At 55.5% G+C, this 18,894-nt stretch overlaps 1 protein-coding gene across 2 annotated transcripts in view; it reads right to left on the reverse strand.

Moving 5' to 3' along the window:
* Window positions 1–2,267: 2,267 nt before the first annotated feature.
* INTS3 (integrator complex subunit 3) overlaps window positions 2,268–18,894 on the reverse strand; it is a gene marked incomplete at its 5' end in the record, with an annotated part of 33,810 nt that continues 17,183 nt past the window's right edge. Inside the window, 6 exon segments of one of the 2 annotated variants that reach the window (XM_040332791.1) lie at window positions 2,268–2,707; window positions 6,017–6,170; window positions 7,834–7,906; window positions 10,366–10,466; window positions 16,158–16,325; window positions 18,340–18,388. In XM_040332791.1, the coding sequence (XP_040188725.1) occupies window positions 2,630–2,707; window positions 6,017–6,170; window positions 7,834–7,906; window positions 10,366–10,466; window positions 16,158–16,325; window positions 18,340–18,388 (623 nt within the window). 2 annotated transcript variants of the gene reach the window in all.

The raw sequence follows: 18,894 nt of genomic DNA on the forward strand, positions 1-18,894 counted from the left end.
CATTTCCTGTTGCGTCTAGAAACACACTGGTTACATTACAATCTATGGTATGTGGAGATTTGCCCGCGGTGCCCGGGGCGGGAAGAGGCAGACAATCGTTCACATTTACTGTCCGCAGCCTTCGGCCCCCGTATCAGCTGATCGGCCTCTCCCCGATCGGTCTGGTTATCTATTGTCGGCTCGCATTCCTATTCGTCAGAGAAACTCTTGGGACTACCGATGACTTTTGGCCATTTCTAGATCTTCCTGGAGAGATATGGTTTGCAATAATGACGCAGTACCACCTCCTATGCACCAGGTGGCACCACTGACCTGCGGTCACCTCAGCAGTAAATCCTCATACATCGCTACTAATACGGTGGCGATACAAGAACTGCGTCGGTATTAATTGGTACAATTGCTGGACGTAACGGGCACAACGTTTCTGGGTAGAAATATCCAATCGTCTGAGGACTGCTCAGGTCAACACTTTGGGGGGGAGCATGTTACCGAGGCACAGGGCCACCTCCCCTTCCTCTCACCCTATTGGCTGGCCACCTTGTCGCTCTGAGTTATAACTCCTCCCCCTTTTCCTCTGTGATTTAGTTACAAAGTAAGATTGCAGAGCTGAAAGACATGAGCCAGAGGCCACTCCCCTAACTGTGCAGGTAGTGAAGAACGCCCCTCGCCCCAAGAGGCCACTCCCCTAACTGTGCAGGCAGTGAAGAATTCCCCCCAGAGGCCACACCCCTAACTGTGCAAGCAGTGAAAACCGCCCCCCGCCCCAGGAGGCCACACCCCTAACTGTGCAGGTAGTGAAGAACGCCCCTCGCCCCAAGAGGCCACTCCCCTAACTGTGCAGGCAGTGAAGAACGCCCCTCGCCCCAAGAGGCCACACCCCTAACTGTGCAGGTAGTGAAGAACGCCCCCACCCCAAGAGGCCACACCCCTAACTGCAGGCAGTGAATAATGCCCCTCGCCCCAAGAGGCCACACCCCTAACTGTGCAGGTAGTGAAGAATGCCCCCCGTCCCAAGAGGCCACACCCCTAACTGTGCAGGCAGTGAAGAACGCCCCCCCAGAGACCACACCCCTAACTGTGCAGGTAGTGAAGAAGCCCCCGCCCCAAGAGGCCACACCCCTAACTGTGCAGGTAGTGAAGAACGCCCCCACCCCAAGAGGCCACACCCCTAACTGTGCAGGTAGTGAAGAACGCCCCCACCCCAAGAGGCCACACCCCTAACTGCAGGCAGTGAATAATGCCCCTCGCCCCAAGAGGCCACACCCCTAACTGTGCAGGTAGTGAAGAAGCCCCCACCCCAAGAGGCCACACCCCTAACTGTGCAGGTAGTGAAGAAGCCCCCGCCCCAAGAGGCCACACCCCTAACTGTGCAGGTAGTGAAGAAGCCCCTCACCCCAAGAGGCCACACCCCTAACTGTGCAGGTAGTGAAGAAGCCCCCGCCCCAAGAGGCCACACCCCTAACTGTGCAGGTAGTGAAGAACGCCCCCACCCCAAGAGGCCACACCCCTAACTGTGCAGGTAGTGAAGAACGCCCCCACCCCAAGAGGCCACACCCCTAACTGCAGGCAGTGAATAATGCCCCTCGCCCCAAGAGGCCACACCCCTAACTGTGCAGGTAGTGAAGAAGCCCCTCACCCCAAGAGGCCACACCCCTAACTGTGCAGGTAGTGAAGAAGCCCCCGCCCCAAGAGGCCACACCCCTAACTGTGCAGGCAGTGAAGAATGCCCCAAGAGGCCACACCCCTAACTGTGCAGGCAGTGAAGAACCCCCCCCCCCCAGAAATCACCCCTAACTGTGCAGGCAGTGAAGAACGCCCCCCCGCCCCAAGAGGCCACACCCCTAACTGTGCTGGTAGAGGAGAGAGGCTTCCCCCCAGAGGCCACACCCCTAACTGCTGAGAGTGGAGGAAGGCCCCCAGAGGCCACACCCCTAACTATGCTGGTCACATTCCTCCTGTATAACCAGCAGAAAAAAGGGGTTCCCTGTGAGGCCACACCCTCATTGTTCTGGTCAGCAAAGCAAGAGGTCCCCATAAGGCCACGCCCCCTACTCTGTGGGCTAACCAAAAGGCGAAAAGATAACTTTAGAGGTCACACCCCCTACTCGGGAAGGGGGGTCCCTCAGTGGCCACACCCACTACCACCATCTTCCTACACCAATCACATCTCCTGCCTCTCTCCTCCCAGAAGAACCAGCGGCGAATCACAAGCGGCCATGTTGTGCGGCGGGCGGGCGGACAAAGGAAGGGGGCGCCGGGGAAACGCATCGGGTATCACAAACCATTTATTGTGTTTTAAAATATTTTCACTTTCTTTAAAAAAAAAGAAGAAAAAAAAAAAAAGAAAAAAAAAATGTACACAGAGGAGGCGGAGACTCGCCACACGCAGTTTATATACAGTCCAGTAAGAAAATAAGATTTCTATAAATGGCCGGCCTCCTGCGCACAGATGGGGCGTCGTCCTGTCTGCGGGGGAGAGGAAAAATGGCCGCCAGGTGTACGATGTCATCAAGGAGTCTGGGGGGGGGGAGGGGCATCGACTGGCCAATCGCAGCTGTGAACAGTTCATCATCTGACCCGCAGGTCCTGTCAGAATCCACCAAGGCGGAGTGGGGGGGGGGCGGGGCTATCAATCGCTGTCCGATCCCACCGCCGCAGAGCCCTTCCTCTTCCGTTTGCTGGGCTTTGGCTTTGCGTCTTCCTCTTCCTGCAACAGAAAACCACATTCGTTATGACGGCGAATATATCCTGACCCCGCCCACCGTTATGGTGCAAAATAACCCACTATATCCTGACCCCGCCCACCGTTAGGATACAAACTAACCCAATATATCCCGACCCCGCCCTCTGCCCCGCCCACCGCTACGATACAAAATAACCCACTATATACTGACCCCGCCCACCGTTCCGATACAATATAACCCACCATATCCCGACCCCGCCCTCTGCCCCGCCCACCGCTACGATACAAAATAACCTGCTATATCCAGACTCCGCCCACCGCTATGATGCAAAATAACCCAATATATCCTGACCCCGCCCACCGCTACGATACAAAATAACCCAATATATCCTGACCCCGCCCACCGCTATGGTGCAAACTAACCCAATATATCCTGACCCCGCCCTCTGCCCCGCCCACCGCTACGATACAAAATAACCCAATATATCCTGACCCCGCCCTCTGCCCCGCCCACCGTTCGATACAAAATAACCCAATATATCATGACCCCGCCCTCTGCCCCGCCCACCGCTACGATACAAAATAACCCAATATATCCTGACCCCGCCCTCTGCCCCGCCCACCGTTCGATACAAAATAACCCAATATATCCTGACCCCACCCTCTGCCCCGCCCACCGCTATGATACAACATAACCCACTATATCATGACCCCGCCCTCTGCCCCGCCCACCGCTATGATACAACATAACCCACTATATCATGACCCCGCCCTCTGCCCCGCCCACCGCTATGATACAACATACCCCACTATATCATGACCCCGCCCTCTGCCCCGCCCACCGCTACGATACAAAATAACCCACTATATCCTGACCCCGCCCACCGTTCCGATACAAAAATAACCCACTATATCCTGACCCCGCCCTCCGCTATGATACAACATAACCCACTATATCATGACCCCGCCCTCTGCCCCGCCCACCGCTATGATACAACATAACCCAATATATCATGACCCCGCACACCGTTATGATGCAAAATAACCCAATATATCCTGACCCCGCCCACCGTTCCGATACAAAAATAACCCACTATATCCTGACCCCGCCCTCTGCCCCGCCCACCGTTACGATACAAACTAACCCAATATATCCCGACCCCACTCTCTGCCCCGCCCACCGCTACGATACAAAATAACCCACTATATCCTGACCCCGCCCCGCTATGGTGCAACCTAACCCAATATATCCTGACCCCGCCCTCTGCCCCGCCCACCGCTATGATACAACATAACCCACTATATCATGACCCCGCCCTCTGCCCCGCCCACCGCTATGATACAACATAACCCAATATATCATGACCCCGCACACCGTTATGATGCAAAATAACCCAATATATCCTGACCCCGCCCACCGTTCCGATACAAAAATAACCCACTATATCCTGACCCCGCCCTCTGCCCCGCCCACCGTTACGATACAAACTAACCCAATATATCCCGACCCCACTCTCTGCCCCGCCCACCGCTACGATACAAACTAACCCAATATATCCCGACCCCACTCTCTGCCCCGCCCACCGCTACGATACAAAATAACCCACTATATCCTGACCCCGCCCCGCTATGGTGCAACCTAACCCAATATATCCTGACCCCGCCCTCTGCCCCGCCCACCGCTACGATACAAACTAACCCAATATATCCCGACCCCACTCTCTGCCCCGCCCACCGCTACGATACAAAATAACCCACTATATCCTGACCCCGCCCCGCTATGGTGCAACCTAACCCAATATATCCTGACCCCGCCCTCTGCCCCGCCCACCGCTACGATACAAACTAACCCAATATATCCCGACCCCACTCTCTGCCCCGCCCACCGTTCGATACAAAATAACCCAATATATCCTGACCCCACCCTCTGCCCCGCCCACCGCTATGATACAACATAACCCACTATATCATGACCCCGCCCTCTGCCCCGCCCACCGCTATGATACAACATAACCCACTATATCATGACCCCGCCCTCTGCCCCGCCCACCGCTATGATACAACATAACCCACTATATCATGACCCCGCCCTCTGCCCCGCCCACCGCTACGATACAAAATAACCCACTATATCCTGACCCCGCCCACCGATCCGATACAAAATAACCCACTATATCCTGACCCTGCCCTCTGCCCCGCCCACCGTTCGATACAAAAATAACCCAATATATCCTGACCCCACCCTCTGCCCCGCCCACCGCTATGATACAACATAACCCACTATATCATGACCCCGCCCTCTGCCCCGCCCACCGCTATGATACAACATAACCCACTATATCATGACCCCGCCCTCTGCCCCGCCCACCGCTACGATACAAAATAACCCACTATATCCTGACCCCGCCCACCGATCCGATACAAAATAACCCACTATATCCTGACCCCGCCCTCTGCCCCGCCCACCGTTCCGATACAAAAATAACCCACTATATCCTGACCCTGCCCTCTGCCCCGCCCACCGTTCGATACAAAATAACCCAATATATCCTGACCCCACCCTCTGCCCCGCCCACCGCTATGATACAACATAACCCACTATATCATGACCCCGCCCTCTGCCCCGCCCACCGCTATGATACAACATAACCCACTATATCATGACCCCGCCCTCTGCCCCGCCCACCGCTACGATACAAAATAACCCACTATATCATGACCCCGCCCACCGCTATGATGCAAAATAACCCAATATATCCTGACCCCGCCCACCGTTCCGATACAAAAATAACCCACTATATCCTGACCCCGCCCACCGTTCCGATACAAAAATAACCCACTATATCCTGACCCCGCCCTCTGCCCCGCCCACCGTTACGATACAAACTAACCCAATATATCCCGACCCCACTCTCTGCCCCGCCCACCGCTACGATACAAAATAACCCAATGTATCCTGACCCTGCCCCCGCTAAAAAATAACCCAATATATCCAGACCCCGCCTTCTGTTACAATACAAATTAACCCACTATGTATTGACCCCACCCTCTGCCCCGCCCACCAATACGATACAAAATAACTCAATATATCCTGCCCCCGCTAAAAAATAATCCAATATATCCAGACCCCGCCTTCTGCCCCGCCCACCGCTAAAGATACAAAATAACCCAATATATCCCGACCCCGCCCACCGCTACGATACAAAATAACCCACTATATCCTGACCCCGCCCACCGTTACGATACAAAATAACCCAAAACAATGGCGCTTTTGCGTTATATCCCTTATGCCCCGCCCGCCAGAACACCGGTAATCCCCTCCCCGACTCTCACCGAGGCGCTGCTGGACGCGGACGACTCCTCCATGTTGGTTGGCTGCGCTGTGGTCTTCCTGCTGCGGGGGCTGGTCATGGGACCTTTCCGCCGGTTCTTTGGCGTCTTTGTCGAGTCCTCGTACTCCTCCGCCAGCGAGAAAAGGTCGCTGAACCTGACAGATGGAACACAGCAATGTGAGTGGGGGAGACAGCGCCACCTCCTGGAAAAAAAAGAAAGAGGTGGTACTGCACCTCAGAGGTGGCAATTATACTCGGTGGACAGATGAGAAACACAGCGCCACCCCCCTGGGGGACAAAAGGTACTGCACCTTCAGAGGTGGGCATTACAGCAGGGGGGGGGACACGGCACCACCTACTGGCAAATAAAAGGTACTACATCTCAGAGGAGGTCATTACAGCGAGTGGGCAGGTGAGAAACAGCGCCATCTACTGGGGGAAAAATGGGGTGGCACTGCACCTCAGAGGTGGGCATTACAGCAGGGGGAAACAGCACCACCTACTGGCAAATAAAGGTACTACAACTCAGAGGAGGTCATTAAAGTGAGTGGGCAGATGAGAAACAGTGCCATCTACTGGGGGGAAAATGGGGTGGTACTGCACCTCAGAGGTGGCAATTACACTCAGTGGACAGATGAGAAACAGCGCCACCCCCCCTAAAAAAAAATAAAAAAAAGGTACTGCACCTCAGGAGGTGGGCATTACAGCAAATGGATGGACGGGAGACAGCACCACCTGCTGGCAAAAAAAAGGTACTACATCTCACAGGAGGTCATTATGGTGAGTGGGCAGATGTGGGGCACAGCACCACCCCCTGGAAAATATAAATAAAAAAGAGGAGGTACTGCTCCTCAAATGGGGGCGCAGTGCCACCTCCTGGCAAAAAAAAAAAAAAAAAGAAGAAGGTGGCACTGCACCCTCAGAGGTGGTCATTACAGCAAATGGACGGACGGGAGACACAGCACCACCTCCTGGCAAAAAAAAGGTACTACATCTCAGAGGGGGTCATTACAGTGAGTGGGCAGATAAGAAACAGCGCCATCTACTGGGGGGGACAGAGAAGGTACTGCACCTCAGAGGTGGGCATTACAGTGAATGGACAGATGTGGGACACAGCGCCACCTCCTACAAAAAATAAAAAAAAGGAGGTACTGCTCCTCAAATGGGGGACACAGCGCCACCTCCTGGAAAAAAAATGGGGTACTGCACCTCAGAGGTGGCAATTATACTCAGTGGACCGATGAGAAACACAGCGCCACCCCCCTGTGGGGAAAAAAAAGGAACTGCTGCACCTCAGAGGTGGGGGACACAGAATCACCTACTGGCAAAAAAAGGGTATTACATCTCAGGGGTGGTCATTACAGTGAGTGGGCAGAGGAGGGAACACAGCGCCACCCCCTGGGGGGGAATAAAAATAGGAGGTACTGCACCTCAGAGGAGGTCATTACAGTGAGAGAGCAGACAGGGAGACACAGCACCACCTGCTTGGGGGTACAGAGGGGGTCATTACAGTGAGTGGGCAGACGGGGAGACACAGCACCACCTGCTTGAGGGGGGGGGGGGTACAGAGGTGGTCATTACAGCCAGTGGACAGATGGGGACACAGCGCCACCACCTGGAAGAAAGAAGAAGGTACTACATCTCAGGAGGTGGCGATTACAATGAGTGGGCAGATGAGGAAACAGCAGGATGCAATGGCATCTCTCCCTGCTCGGCAGGAATACCCCATGCAGTGATGGAGGGGGGGGGGGCAGGGAGGGGTGGGCACATGGTTTGGGAGGGTGCTGGGTGCTTCCAATGAGATGTTCCCATTCTTACTTCATCTTATGCGCCTCATCACAGCTGGCCTGGACGTGCTGAAGAGCTTGCAGGATCGGCGTCTGGCTGAAAACTGAAGACAGAAAATCATTACATCCCATAATAATCGTCATCATTCATACAATTCTCACACTCAGAACTTCTATATTGGAGACATGGCTGCGGGGGAGGAGAGGAAAGGTGAGCCTGGACTGCTTGGGGGGGGGGGGGGGGGAACAGGTGAGTCTGGACTGCTGGGGGGACAGGCGAGTCTGGACTGCTGGGGGGACGGGGGGACAGGTGAGTCTGGACTGCTGGGGGGACAGGTGAGTCTGGACTGCTGGGGGGATGGGGGGACAGGTGAGTCTGGACTGCTGGGGGGGGGGGGGGGTGGGACAGGAGAGTCTGGACTGCTGGGGGGGATGGGACAGGTGAGTCTGGACTGCTGGGGGGGATGGGACAGGTGAGTCTGGACTGCTGGGGGGGATGGGACAGGCGAGTCTGGACTGCTGGGGGGGATGGGACAGGCGAGTCTGGACTGCTGGGGGGGATGGGACAGGCGAGTCTGGACTGCTGGGGGGGATGGGACAGGCGAGTCTGGACTGCTGGGGGGGATGGGACAGGCGAGTCTGGACTGCTGGGGGACGGGGGGACAGGTGAGTCTGGACTGCTGGGGGGACAGGTGAGTCTGGACTGCTGGGGGGACGGGGGGACAGGTGAGTCTGGACTGCTGGGGGGACGGGGGGACAGGTGAGTCTGGACTGCTGGGGGGACGGGTGAGTCTGGACTGCTGGGGGGACGGGGGGACAGGTGAGTCTGGACTGCTGGGGGGACGGGGGGACAGGTGAGTCTGGACTGCTGGGGGGACGGGGGGACAGGTGAGTCTGGACTGCTGGGGGGGGGGATGGGACAGGCGAGTCTGGACTGCTGGGGGGGATGGGACAGGTGAGTCTGGACTGCTGGGGGGGATGGGACAGGCGAGTCTGGACTGCTGGGGGGGATGGGACAGGCGAGTCTGGACTGCTGGGGGGGATGGGACAGGTGAGTCTGGACTGCTGGGGGGGATGGGACAGGTGAGTCTGGACTGCTGGGGGGGATGGGACAGGCGAGTCTGGACTGCTGGGGGGGATGGGACAGGCGAGTCTGGACTGCTGGGGGGGATGGGACAGGCGAGTCTGGACTGCTGGGGGGGATGGGACAGGAGAGTCTGGACTGCTGGGGGGGATGGGACAGGAGAGTCTGGACTGCTGGGGGGGATGGGACAGGCGAGTCTGGACTGCTGGGGGGGATGGGACAGGTGAGTCTGGACTGCTGGGGGGGATGGGACAGGAGAGTCTGGACTGCTGGGGGGGATGGGACAGGCGAGTCTGGACTGCTGGGGGGGGTGGGGACAGGCGAGTCTGGACTGCTGGGGGGGATGGGACAGGCGAGTCTGGACTGCTGGGGGGGATGGGACAGGCGAGTCTGGACTGCTGGGGGGGATGGGACAGGCGAGTCTGGACTGCTGGGGGGGATGGGACAGGCGAGTCTGGACTGCTGGGGGGGGTGGGACAGGCGAGTCTGGACTGCTGGGGGGGATGGGACAGGCGAGTCTGGACTGCTGGGGGGGATGGGACAGGCGAGTCTGGACTGCTGGGGGGGATGGGACAGGCGAGTCGACTTCTGGGGAGGGGGTTATATTTGAGACATGCCTGTGGGGGAGGGGAGTAAAGTTGGCTCTGCATTGAATCTTCATAGAAGAGTATGGATGTGTCTGCAGTGACCCAGTCTGGTCACTAGGGGGAGGCGGAGCTCTACACCAGGCAGGGAAGACGATTGGATGTGATAACGGACGGGTCCAGCAGTAACAGAATTACAGAGCTATAGATAGATGAGAGAATGAATTGCGAGTCCAGCGGGATGATAAGAAGACTCGACTGCCATAGGAGAGAGAGATTGGTTCTGAAGATAAGGGATATGGATGAAGAAGAGGGGGGGGGGGCACTGCCATAGGTGGGGGATGGGGGTACTCACAGTTCTGTTTGGCATAGAAGGAAGGTGGGGTGGGGGGATGGGGGTACTCACAGTTCTGTTTGGCATAGAAGGTGGGGGGTGGGGGGATGGGGGTACTCACAGTTCTGTTTGGCATAGAAGGTGGGGGGATGGGGGTACTCTCAGTTCTGTTTGGTATAGAAGGTGGGGTGGGGGATGGGGGTACTCTCAGTTCTGTTTGGCATAGAAGGAAGGTGGGGTGGGGGGATGGGGGTACTCTCAGTTCTGTTTGGCATAGAAGGTGGGGGGTGGGGGGATGGGGGTACTCTCAGTTCTGTTTGGCATAGAAGATGGGGGGTGGGGGGGATGGGGGTACTCTCAGTTCTGTTTGGTATAGAAGGTGGGGTGGGGGATGGGGGTACTCTCAGTTCTGGTATAGAAGGAAGGTGGGGGTGGTGGGGTGGGTGATGGGGGTACTCTCAGTTCTGCTTGGTATAGAAGGAAGGTGGGGTGGGGGATGGGGGTACTCTCAGTTCTGGTATAGAAGGAAGGTGGGGTGGGGTGGGGGATGGGGGTACTCACAATTCTGTTTGGTATTGGACAGGTTCAATCTCAGGTTATCCAGATGCTCCAGGATTTGCTCCAACGTCAACTGCGCCAACTTACTGCTGGAACTGCGCAGGCTGCAGAGAGAAGAGCGACACCGATCATACACCTCCCCCGCATACAATGAAGTTCCGGTTAGACCCCGGAGTAAGTTGCTTGGCATGTAACTATGTGCCACCATTTCAGCTCTTATCAGGGCTGTTCGGGGGGCCTCTGTCTTTTGGGTCAACCGTTTTCCCTCTCTTGGGGACCCAATGGTTCCTTTATAGGGTCCAAGCATCTACCTGGGTGCCGCACCCTCCATGACTTCCCACTCAATCCTCTCTGCTTCCCAATACGAGTCCTTCTGGTCCCAGAACATTGGCCGGGGGATTTTGGTGTCCTTGGGGCCCCCTTTTGGACTTTGCTATGCCTTGATGGTCATGGAGGGTGTGGCACCCAGGTAGATGCTCGAATCGGACAAGGGAAGACCCTGGAAACTACCTGGGTGCCACACCCTCCATGACCAAGACATGGCAAAGGGGGGGCCTCAAGGACACCGACACCCTTGGCCAATGGCCTTAGTTTCCAGGGTCTTCTATTGTCCGGTTCGAGTAACTAAGGACATGGGCCAAGGGTGTCGGTGTCCTTGAGGCCCCTCCTTTGGCTTTGCCATGTCTTGATGGTCATGGAGGGTGTGGCACCCAGGTAGATGCTCAGTCCGGACAAGGGTAGTAAACGGGTGTAAATGAAATGAGTTGTACCTTCCGCTGTCCCAACCGATGAGAATGGTAAAACAGTGAACACCAACGATGGAGGCCGACCTCCAAGCGCCCCCACACCCCGAACAGATAAGAGCTGAAGCCCCACGCACTCACATGCAAACTAAGGCACTATAATCCCAGCTGACAGAGAGGTGAGGGGGCTACTGCCTCCATGAGGGATGGACACCCTTGGCCCACGCCCTTAGTTTCCAGGGTCTTCCATTGTCCGGTTTGAGCATCTACCTGACTGCCACACCCTCCATGACCATCAAGACATGGCAAAGCCAAAGGAGGGGCCTCAAGGACAGCGCCACCCTTGGCCCACGCCCTTAGTTTCCAGGGTCTTCCATTGTCCGGACTGAGCATCTATCTGGGAGCAACGCCCTCCATGACCATCAAGACATGGCAAAGCCAAAGGAGGGGCCTCAAGGACACCGACACCCCAGGCCCATGTCCTTAGTTTCCAGGGTCTTCCATTGTCTGGTTTGAGCATCTACCTGGGAGCCACGCCCTCCACGACCATCAAGACATGACAGTCAAAAGGAGAGGCCTCAAGGACACCGACACCCTTGGCCCATGTCCTTAGTTTCCAGGGTCTTCCCTTGTCCAATTCGAGCATCTACCTGGGAGCCACGCCCTCCGTGTCCATCAAGACATGGCAAAGCCAAATGAGGGCCTCAAGGACACCCACACTCTTGGCCCATGTCCTTAGTTTCCGGGGTATTTCATTGTCCGGTTTGAGCATCTACCTGTGAGCCATGCCCTCCATGACCATCAAGACATGGCAAAGCCAAAGGAGGGGCCTCAAGGACACCGCCACCCTTGGCCCACGCCCTTAGTTTCCGGGGTCTTCCATTGTGGAATAATGAAAGGCCATCAGACGCAGATGGTCGTTGAATCGAGGGCTTCCATCAATAAGTCCTTCACCATATGGGACACCCTCCATGACCATCAAGGCATGGCAAAGTAAAGGGGCTCTGAGGACACAGGCACCCCCCCCGTCCCACATTCTGGGAGGGACCCCAAGGACCGGGGGCCTCATACTGGAAAGCAGAAAAGTATTGACCCCCAAAATGCCGCACCTCCCGCCATTTGTCATGACCTAAAGATCCAGCTGTGCCCATCAAGGAAAAGAAGAGAAGACTCAGATACAGACAGCGACCAATCAGCAACCACCTTTCCCTGCTATGACGGTAGCAGCTGATGAGAGCTGGATCCCGATTGGCCGTCCTCATCACACCCTGCCGCTCTGCGTTCTCCATCTTTCCAGTCACACCGCGTCAGTTTCTCCTTCCCCCGGTGTCTCTCTCGCCGTCCTCTGGGATGTGCGATAATCGCTAAGCTCTGGAAGGCCCTTCAGAGATGAATGACGCCACGCTGAAGCCGCGAGTGCTCGGCGCTGGAGAGAATCTCGAGTCGTGTGCGAATCTCTGTGACAGATAAACACTCGGATCTTGCGGCGGAGGAGGAGGGGGAGGGGGGGAATCAGCTGTTTGGCAGACGGCGCTCGCCGGTAAGGGCTCTTCACATCTCGGCAAAGTAATTCGTACAAGAGTCGCAGACGGCGACAGCGGACTGACCGATGAGGGAGTCGGGGGGAGGGGACCGTCTATAGCCAAGTATAGGGGCCAAAACCTTTTGCCGAGAGCCGCCATGTTATTTTTTTGCTACCTGCGCCCCATTGGTGGGATTTACCGTCACCTGACCTGACAGGAAGGTCATGTCTGATTCTCCTCACCGGCAGGACTGAGCGCTGGGGGGGGGGGGTACGCTTTGGATTCACGGTCTCCTGTGCGTTTCTCATGAGGGCGCCACCATTAGAAACCACAGGGGCCCCCCCATGTAGCCCGACAGGCCACCCCCCCCCCATTATGTATCCTTAATCACCCACCATGCTGTCAGAGCAGCTGCCGCACACCCTCTATTCGCAGAGCCCCTGGTTCGCACCCCCCACCGCCCTCTGTTTGGATCCCCCTTCAGTCTGTGCCGGCTACTGTTGGGGTCTGACTGCCCTGCTACACTTTACCATGGGATGACAGCTTTGGCGCTTTATATCCGACAACATGCAAATGAATAAAGATTTATAATACCGCACTTAGATCGCGCCCTCTGGGGTCTCTTCCAGTTGCCGTGGTGACTGCTCATAGAGCTCATAGATTGGCCAGGCCTAGGTTGTGAAACCATAAACCACCCCCCCCCCCCCACCATGTTTTTCGGTTACATTTACGGTTTCACCGATACCGTTTTTTGTTTTTTTTTATTGGCAAATAAGAGTACCGACACTTTCGGTCAATTACTCGCCGATACTTTGCGGTATGATTTGCGCAATACAAAATAAATGGGTGCAAATGGCAAAAATGCAGTGCGATTCCTGTCCTAAGCGCATGGACCCCCCCCCCCCCCACCCCCCCCGTGTGTGTAGAAAGGGAAGCGCCATCTAGTGGGCAATTTATAAAAAAAAAAATAGAACTTACATTAAGTACGTATCCGGTCAAATGCAAAATCTGCACATGTTGTCACGGTCCCGCAGATGATAGCAAATCACGGCCACTGGAGAGGGTCTGGGACCCCGTGGGCATAGGGGGGGAAGGGATGTCAGCTTGGGGGCGGACCACCGCTACATTTCCGCCAGCAGCTGCGATTTGCTATTATCGGCAGGATTGGGACACAAACGCAAAATCCGCATAGGGTGCCCCAATCCCGCCGATGATAGCAAATCACGGCCGCTGGAGGAGAAGTTTCGGGACCCCGTGGGTATAGGGGGCGGAAGTGATGTCAGCTTGGGGGCGGAGCTCCTCTACACCCCCTCTCCAGTCCTATGAGCACCTCCAGCAGCCATGATTTGCCATCGGCAGGATTGGGACACACAAAGTACAGTTCAAATGCAAAATCTGCATAGGGTGTCCCAATCCCGCCGATGATAGCAAATCACGGCCACCGGAGGAAAAGATCCGGGACTCCGTGGGCATAGGGAAGAAGTGACGTCACCTTGGCGGCGGACCAACTCTACATCTCCTCCGGCGGCTGCGATTTCCCATCATCGGCAGGATTGGGACACACATTTAGTACACCTCAAATGCAAAATCTGCACAGGGTGTCCCAATCCCGCCGATGATAGCAAATCACGGCCGCTGGAGGAGATGTAGGGGGTTCCGCCCCTAAGCTGACATCACTTCCCCCCTATACACACGGGATCCCGGAACTCCTCCTTCAGCGGCCGTGATTTGCCATCATCGGCAGGATTGGGACACACAAAGTACAGTTCAAATGCAAAATCTGCATAGGGTGTCCCAATCCCGCCGATGATAGCAAATCGTGGCCACTGGAGGAAAAGATCCGTGACCCCGTGGGTATAGGGCAGAAGAGATGCCATCTTGGGGGCGGACCAACTCTACATCTCCTCCGGCGGCTGCGATTTCCCATCATCGGCAGGATTGGGACACACATTTAGTACACCTCAAATGCAAAATCTGCACAGGGTGTCCCAATCCCGCCGATGAGAGCAAATCACGGCCACCGGAGGAAAAGATCCGGGACTCCGTGGGCATAGGGAAGAAGTGACGTCACCTTGGCGGCGGACCAACTCTACATCTCCTCCGGCGGCTGCGATTTCCCATCATCGGCAGGATTGGGACACACATTTAGTACACCTCAAATGCAAAATCTGCACAGGGTGTCCCAATCCCGCCGATGATAGCAAATCACGGCCGCTGGAGGAGATGTAGGGGGTTCCGCCCCTAAGCTGACATCACTTCCCCCCTATACACACGGGATCCCGGAACTCCTCCTTCAGCGGCCGTGATTTGCCATCATCGGCAGGATTGGGACACACATTAACCACTTCCCGACCGCCGCATATATGTGTACGTCCACAGAATGGCACGTACAGGCAAATGGGCGTCCTTGCCTTTGGGCGGGTCGGGGGTCCGATCAGGACCCCCCCGCTACTTGCGGCGGTCGGATTCCCTCGGGGAGCGATCCGGGACAACGGCGCGGCTATTCGTTTATAGCCGCCCCGTCGCGATCGGTCCCCGGAGCTGAAGAACGGGGAGAGTCGTATGTAAACACGGCTTCCCCGTGCTTCACTGTGGCGGCGCATCGATCGAGTGATCCCTTTTTATAGGGAGACTCGATCGATGACGTCAGTCCTACAGCCACACCCCCCTACAGTTGTAAACACACACTAGGTGAAACATAACTCCTACAGCGCCCCCTGTGGTTATCTCCCAAACTGCAACTGTCATTTTCACAGTAATCAGTGCATTTTAAATGCATTTTTGCTGTGAAAATGACAATGGTCCCAAAAATGTGTCACAATTGTCCGAAGTGTCCGCCATAATGTCGCAGTCACGAAAAAAATCGCTGATCGCCGCCATTAGTAGTAGTAAAAAAAAAAAAAAAAAATAATAAAAATGCAATAAAACTATCCCCTATTTTGTAAACGCTATAAATTTTGCGCAAACCAATCGATAAACGCTTATTGCGATTTTTTTTTTACTAAAAATAGGTAGAAGAATACGTATCGGCCTAAACAGAGGGAATTTTTTTTTTATATATTTTTTTGGGGGATATTTATTATAGCAAAAAGTAAAAAATATTGCATTTTTTTTTCAAAATTGTCGCTCTATTTTTGTTTATAGCGCAAAAAAATAAAAACCGCAGATGTGATCAAATAACACCAAAAGAAATCTCTATTTGTGGGGAAAAAAGGACGCCGATTTTGTTTGGGAGCCACGTCGCACGACCGCGCAATTGTCTGTTAAAGCGACGCAGTCCCGAATCACAAAAAAGGGGCCTGGTCCTTCACCTTGCCTTTGAACTGTACTTCATGAAAGTTATAATATTAAATAAACTGGCCACTAGATGGCACTACGCACACAGGAGCGGGGGGAAGGGCATGCGATTCTTTGCGGTGCGATTTGCGCCCATTCGTTTCATATTGAGGGAAATCGCAGTTTCGATCTCCTTTGGTTGAGTAGCGATCGTCTCCTCTCGTGACATTGAACCCCCCCTCCCCCCCCTCACCTCTGCCGTTTGCGGGGCAGGCTGTTGTTCTTGATGAGTAGAGACTTGATGTGTTCCGCCAGCGGGTCGTCGTGTTTCAAGCACCAGTGGCGCAGGATGCTGGTGGTGAACTGGTCGTCGGGGTGGCACGGGCGGCTCAGCACCATCTTCACCATCTCCTCGGTCGGCCTGAAGGAATCAGAAAAAAAAAAAAAAAAAAGGGATCACATTGTCTGACTGCCCCCAAGGTGTCCCCAAATCTATTATGGGAGTGCCTCTACAGGAACTACACCAAACTGCAGAGACCATTTCCTCATGACTCTGCTCTCTCCTACTATCAGCATGCTCTTTGTTACCACGTGAGCACTGGAGTATAACGGATTGTCCTTGTGCTGCTTTTCACTCTGCAGTCTGAGCTCTGCTGTACATGGACTATAAGAGATCAAATTCAGGAACTTCCGCTGCTTGGATTAAACACTATCCACCCGCGCTATAGCTGAAAGACGGCTACGCCGCGGGCGTCCATCGCGTCAATGGACGTCTTCCCCTGATTGTGCTGCTCTGTGGTCGTCCATCAATGGCCCCCGCCCACCAGTGCCGCCCATCAATGGCCCCCGCCCACCAGTGCCGCCCATCAATGGCCCCCGCCCACCAGTGGCCCCCGCCCATCAATGAGCCCCCTACCCACCAGTGCCGTCCATCAATGCCCCCAATCATCAGTGGCCGCCCCATCATCAATGCCCCTTCAGTGCCACCCAATGCCCCAGCAGTGCCGCCCCATCATCAATGCCCCTTCAGTGCCACCCAATGCCCCTTCAGAGCCACCCAATGCCCCATCAGTGCCACCCAATGCCCCATCAGTGGCCGCCCCATCATCAATGCCCCTTCAGAGCCACCCAATGCCCCATCAGTGCCACCCAATGCCCCTTCAGTGCCACCCAATGCCCCAGCAGTGCCACCCCATCAGCAGTGGCCGCCCCACCATCAATGCCCCTTCAGTGCCACCCAATGCCCCAGCAGTGCCACCCCATCATCAATGCCCCTTCAGTGCCACCCAATGCCCCATTAGCAGTGGCCGCCCCATCATCAATGCCCCAGCAGTTCCACCCCATCAGCAGTGCCGCCCCATCAGCAGTGGCCACCCCATCAACGCCCCATCAGTGCCACCCAATGCCCCTTCAGCAGTGGCCGCCCCATCAATGCCCCTTCAGTGCCACCCAATGCCCCAGCAGTGCCACCCCAGGAGTGCCGCCCCATCATCAATGCCCCTTCAGTGCCACCCAATGCCCCTTCAGCAGTGCCGCCCCATCAGTGAAAGGGAAAAATTACCGTTTTCAAAATTTTATAACAAACTATTAAAAATGTGTTTGTTTTTTTTCCGAAATGTTGGGTCTTTTTATTTAGCAAACAAACCCCTCCCCCCCCCAGTGGTGATTAAATATCACCAACAGAAACCTCTATTTGTCGGGGAAAAAAATAATATAAAAATGATACATATGGATAGAGTTTAGCATGACTGAGTAATTGTCATTCAAAGTGTGACAGCGCTGGAAGGGAGGGGAGTGTCCAGTGGTTGAACCCGCCCTCATTCCTCCCCCTTCAGTCTTGCACAGTTGCTCCCCCTTCCTCTGATCTCACCGCACACTGTGATCTTCTCACCATGTGCATCAGAAGCTGCAGCCAGTCAGACACAAAGCCTGACTAGTTATTATACGACGTGTCGTGGGACAATGTAAACCCCCCCCCTCCCCCGTGTGTGGAACAATGTACCCCCCCCCTCCCCCCGTGTGAGGGACAATGTACCCCCCCCCCCTGTGAGGGGGGTCACGATAGCGAACACGCGGTCGAGCGGGGACAACTGACGCAAATTAAAGCGATAAATATCTGGCGATGACTCCTGAGGCCCCTCGTTACTCACAATCCCCCGCTCTCCCGGCGGTAATAAATGATCCGGCTGATAAGGGATCTCGCTGTGCGACGCCGGACCTGCATACACAACGACTCGCCGGCGGGGAAAGTGCCGCACAACCAGCAATTATGGTAAGTGGCGCTTCTTATAAAGGTCAGAGGGATAAACGCCTCCCACGCCGTCCTGTTACAGTGTGGTGGGGGTGGGGCCCGTGTCAGGCATGATGCTGGTGGAGAAGTCCATGTCCAGTCCAAGGAGGTGCAAATACCCGAGAAGTAACAAAATGTGACTTACTTTTCCCTGCGGAGCTGCAGGAGGAGGCAGGACAGAGCTTCAGGGTGTTCTACAAAAAGGGAAAACAAAAGTCACCGGAGACGTTCTATTAGGTGGATCCGCCATGGTCAGAGGAGAGGGAAAGCAGCTGGGGGGTGAAGGAAAGTCAGGGAAGAGGCAGGACAGCGGGTGGAGAGGAGGAGGAGGAGGAGGATGATAAGGATGATGATGATGAGGAGGAGGAGGAGGAGGAGGAGGAGGAGGAGGAGGAGGAGGAGGAGGAGGAGGAGGAGGAGGAGGAGGAGGAGGAGGAGGATGATGAAGAGGAAGAGGAAGAGGAAGAGGAAGAGGAAGAGGAGGATAAGGATAAGGAGAAGGAGGAGGAAGAGGAAGAGGAAGAGGAAGAGGAAGAGGAAGAGGAGGAGGAGGAGGAGGAGGGGGGGGAGGAGGAGGAGGGGGGGGAGGAGGTGGATGAAGGAAAGCCAGGGAAGAGGCAGGACGGCGGGTGGAGAGGAGGAGGAGGAGGAGGAGGAGGAGGAGGAGGAGGAGGAGGAGGAGGAGGAGGAGGGAAAGTCA

The sequence above is a fragment of the Rana temporaria genome, chromosome 13 (genome assembly GCF_905171775.1).
Source record: "Rana temporaria chromosome 13, aRanTem1.1, whole genome shotgun sequence".
NCBI lineage: Eukaryota > Metazoa > Chordata > Amphibia > Anura > Ranidae > Rana > Rana temporaria.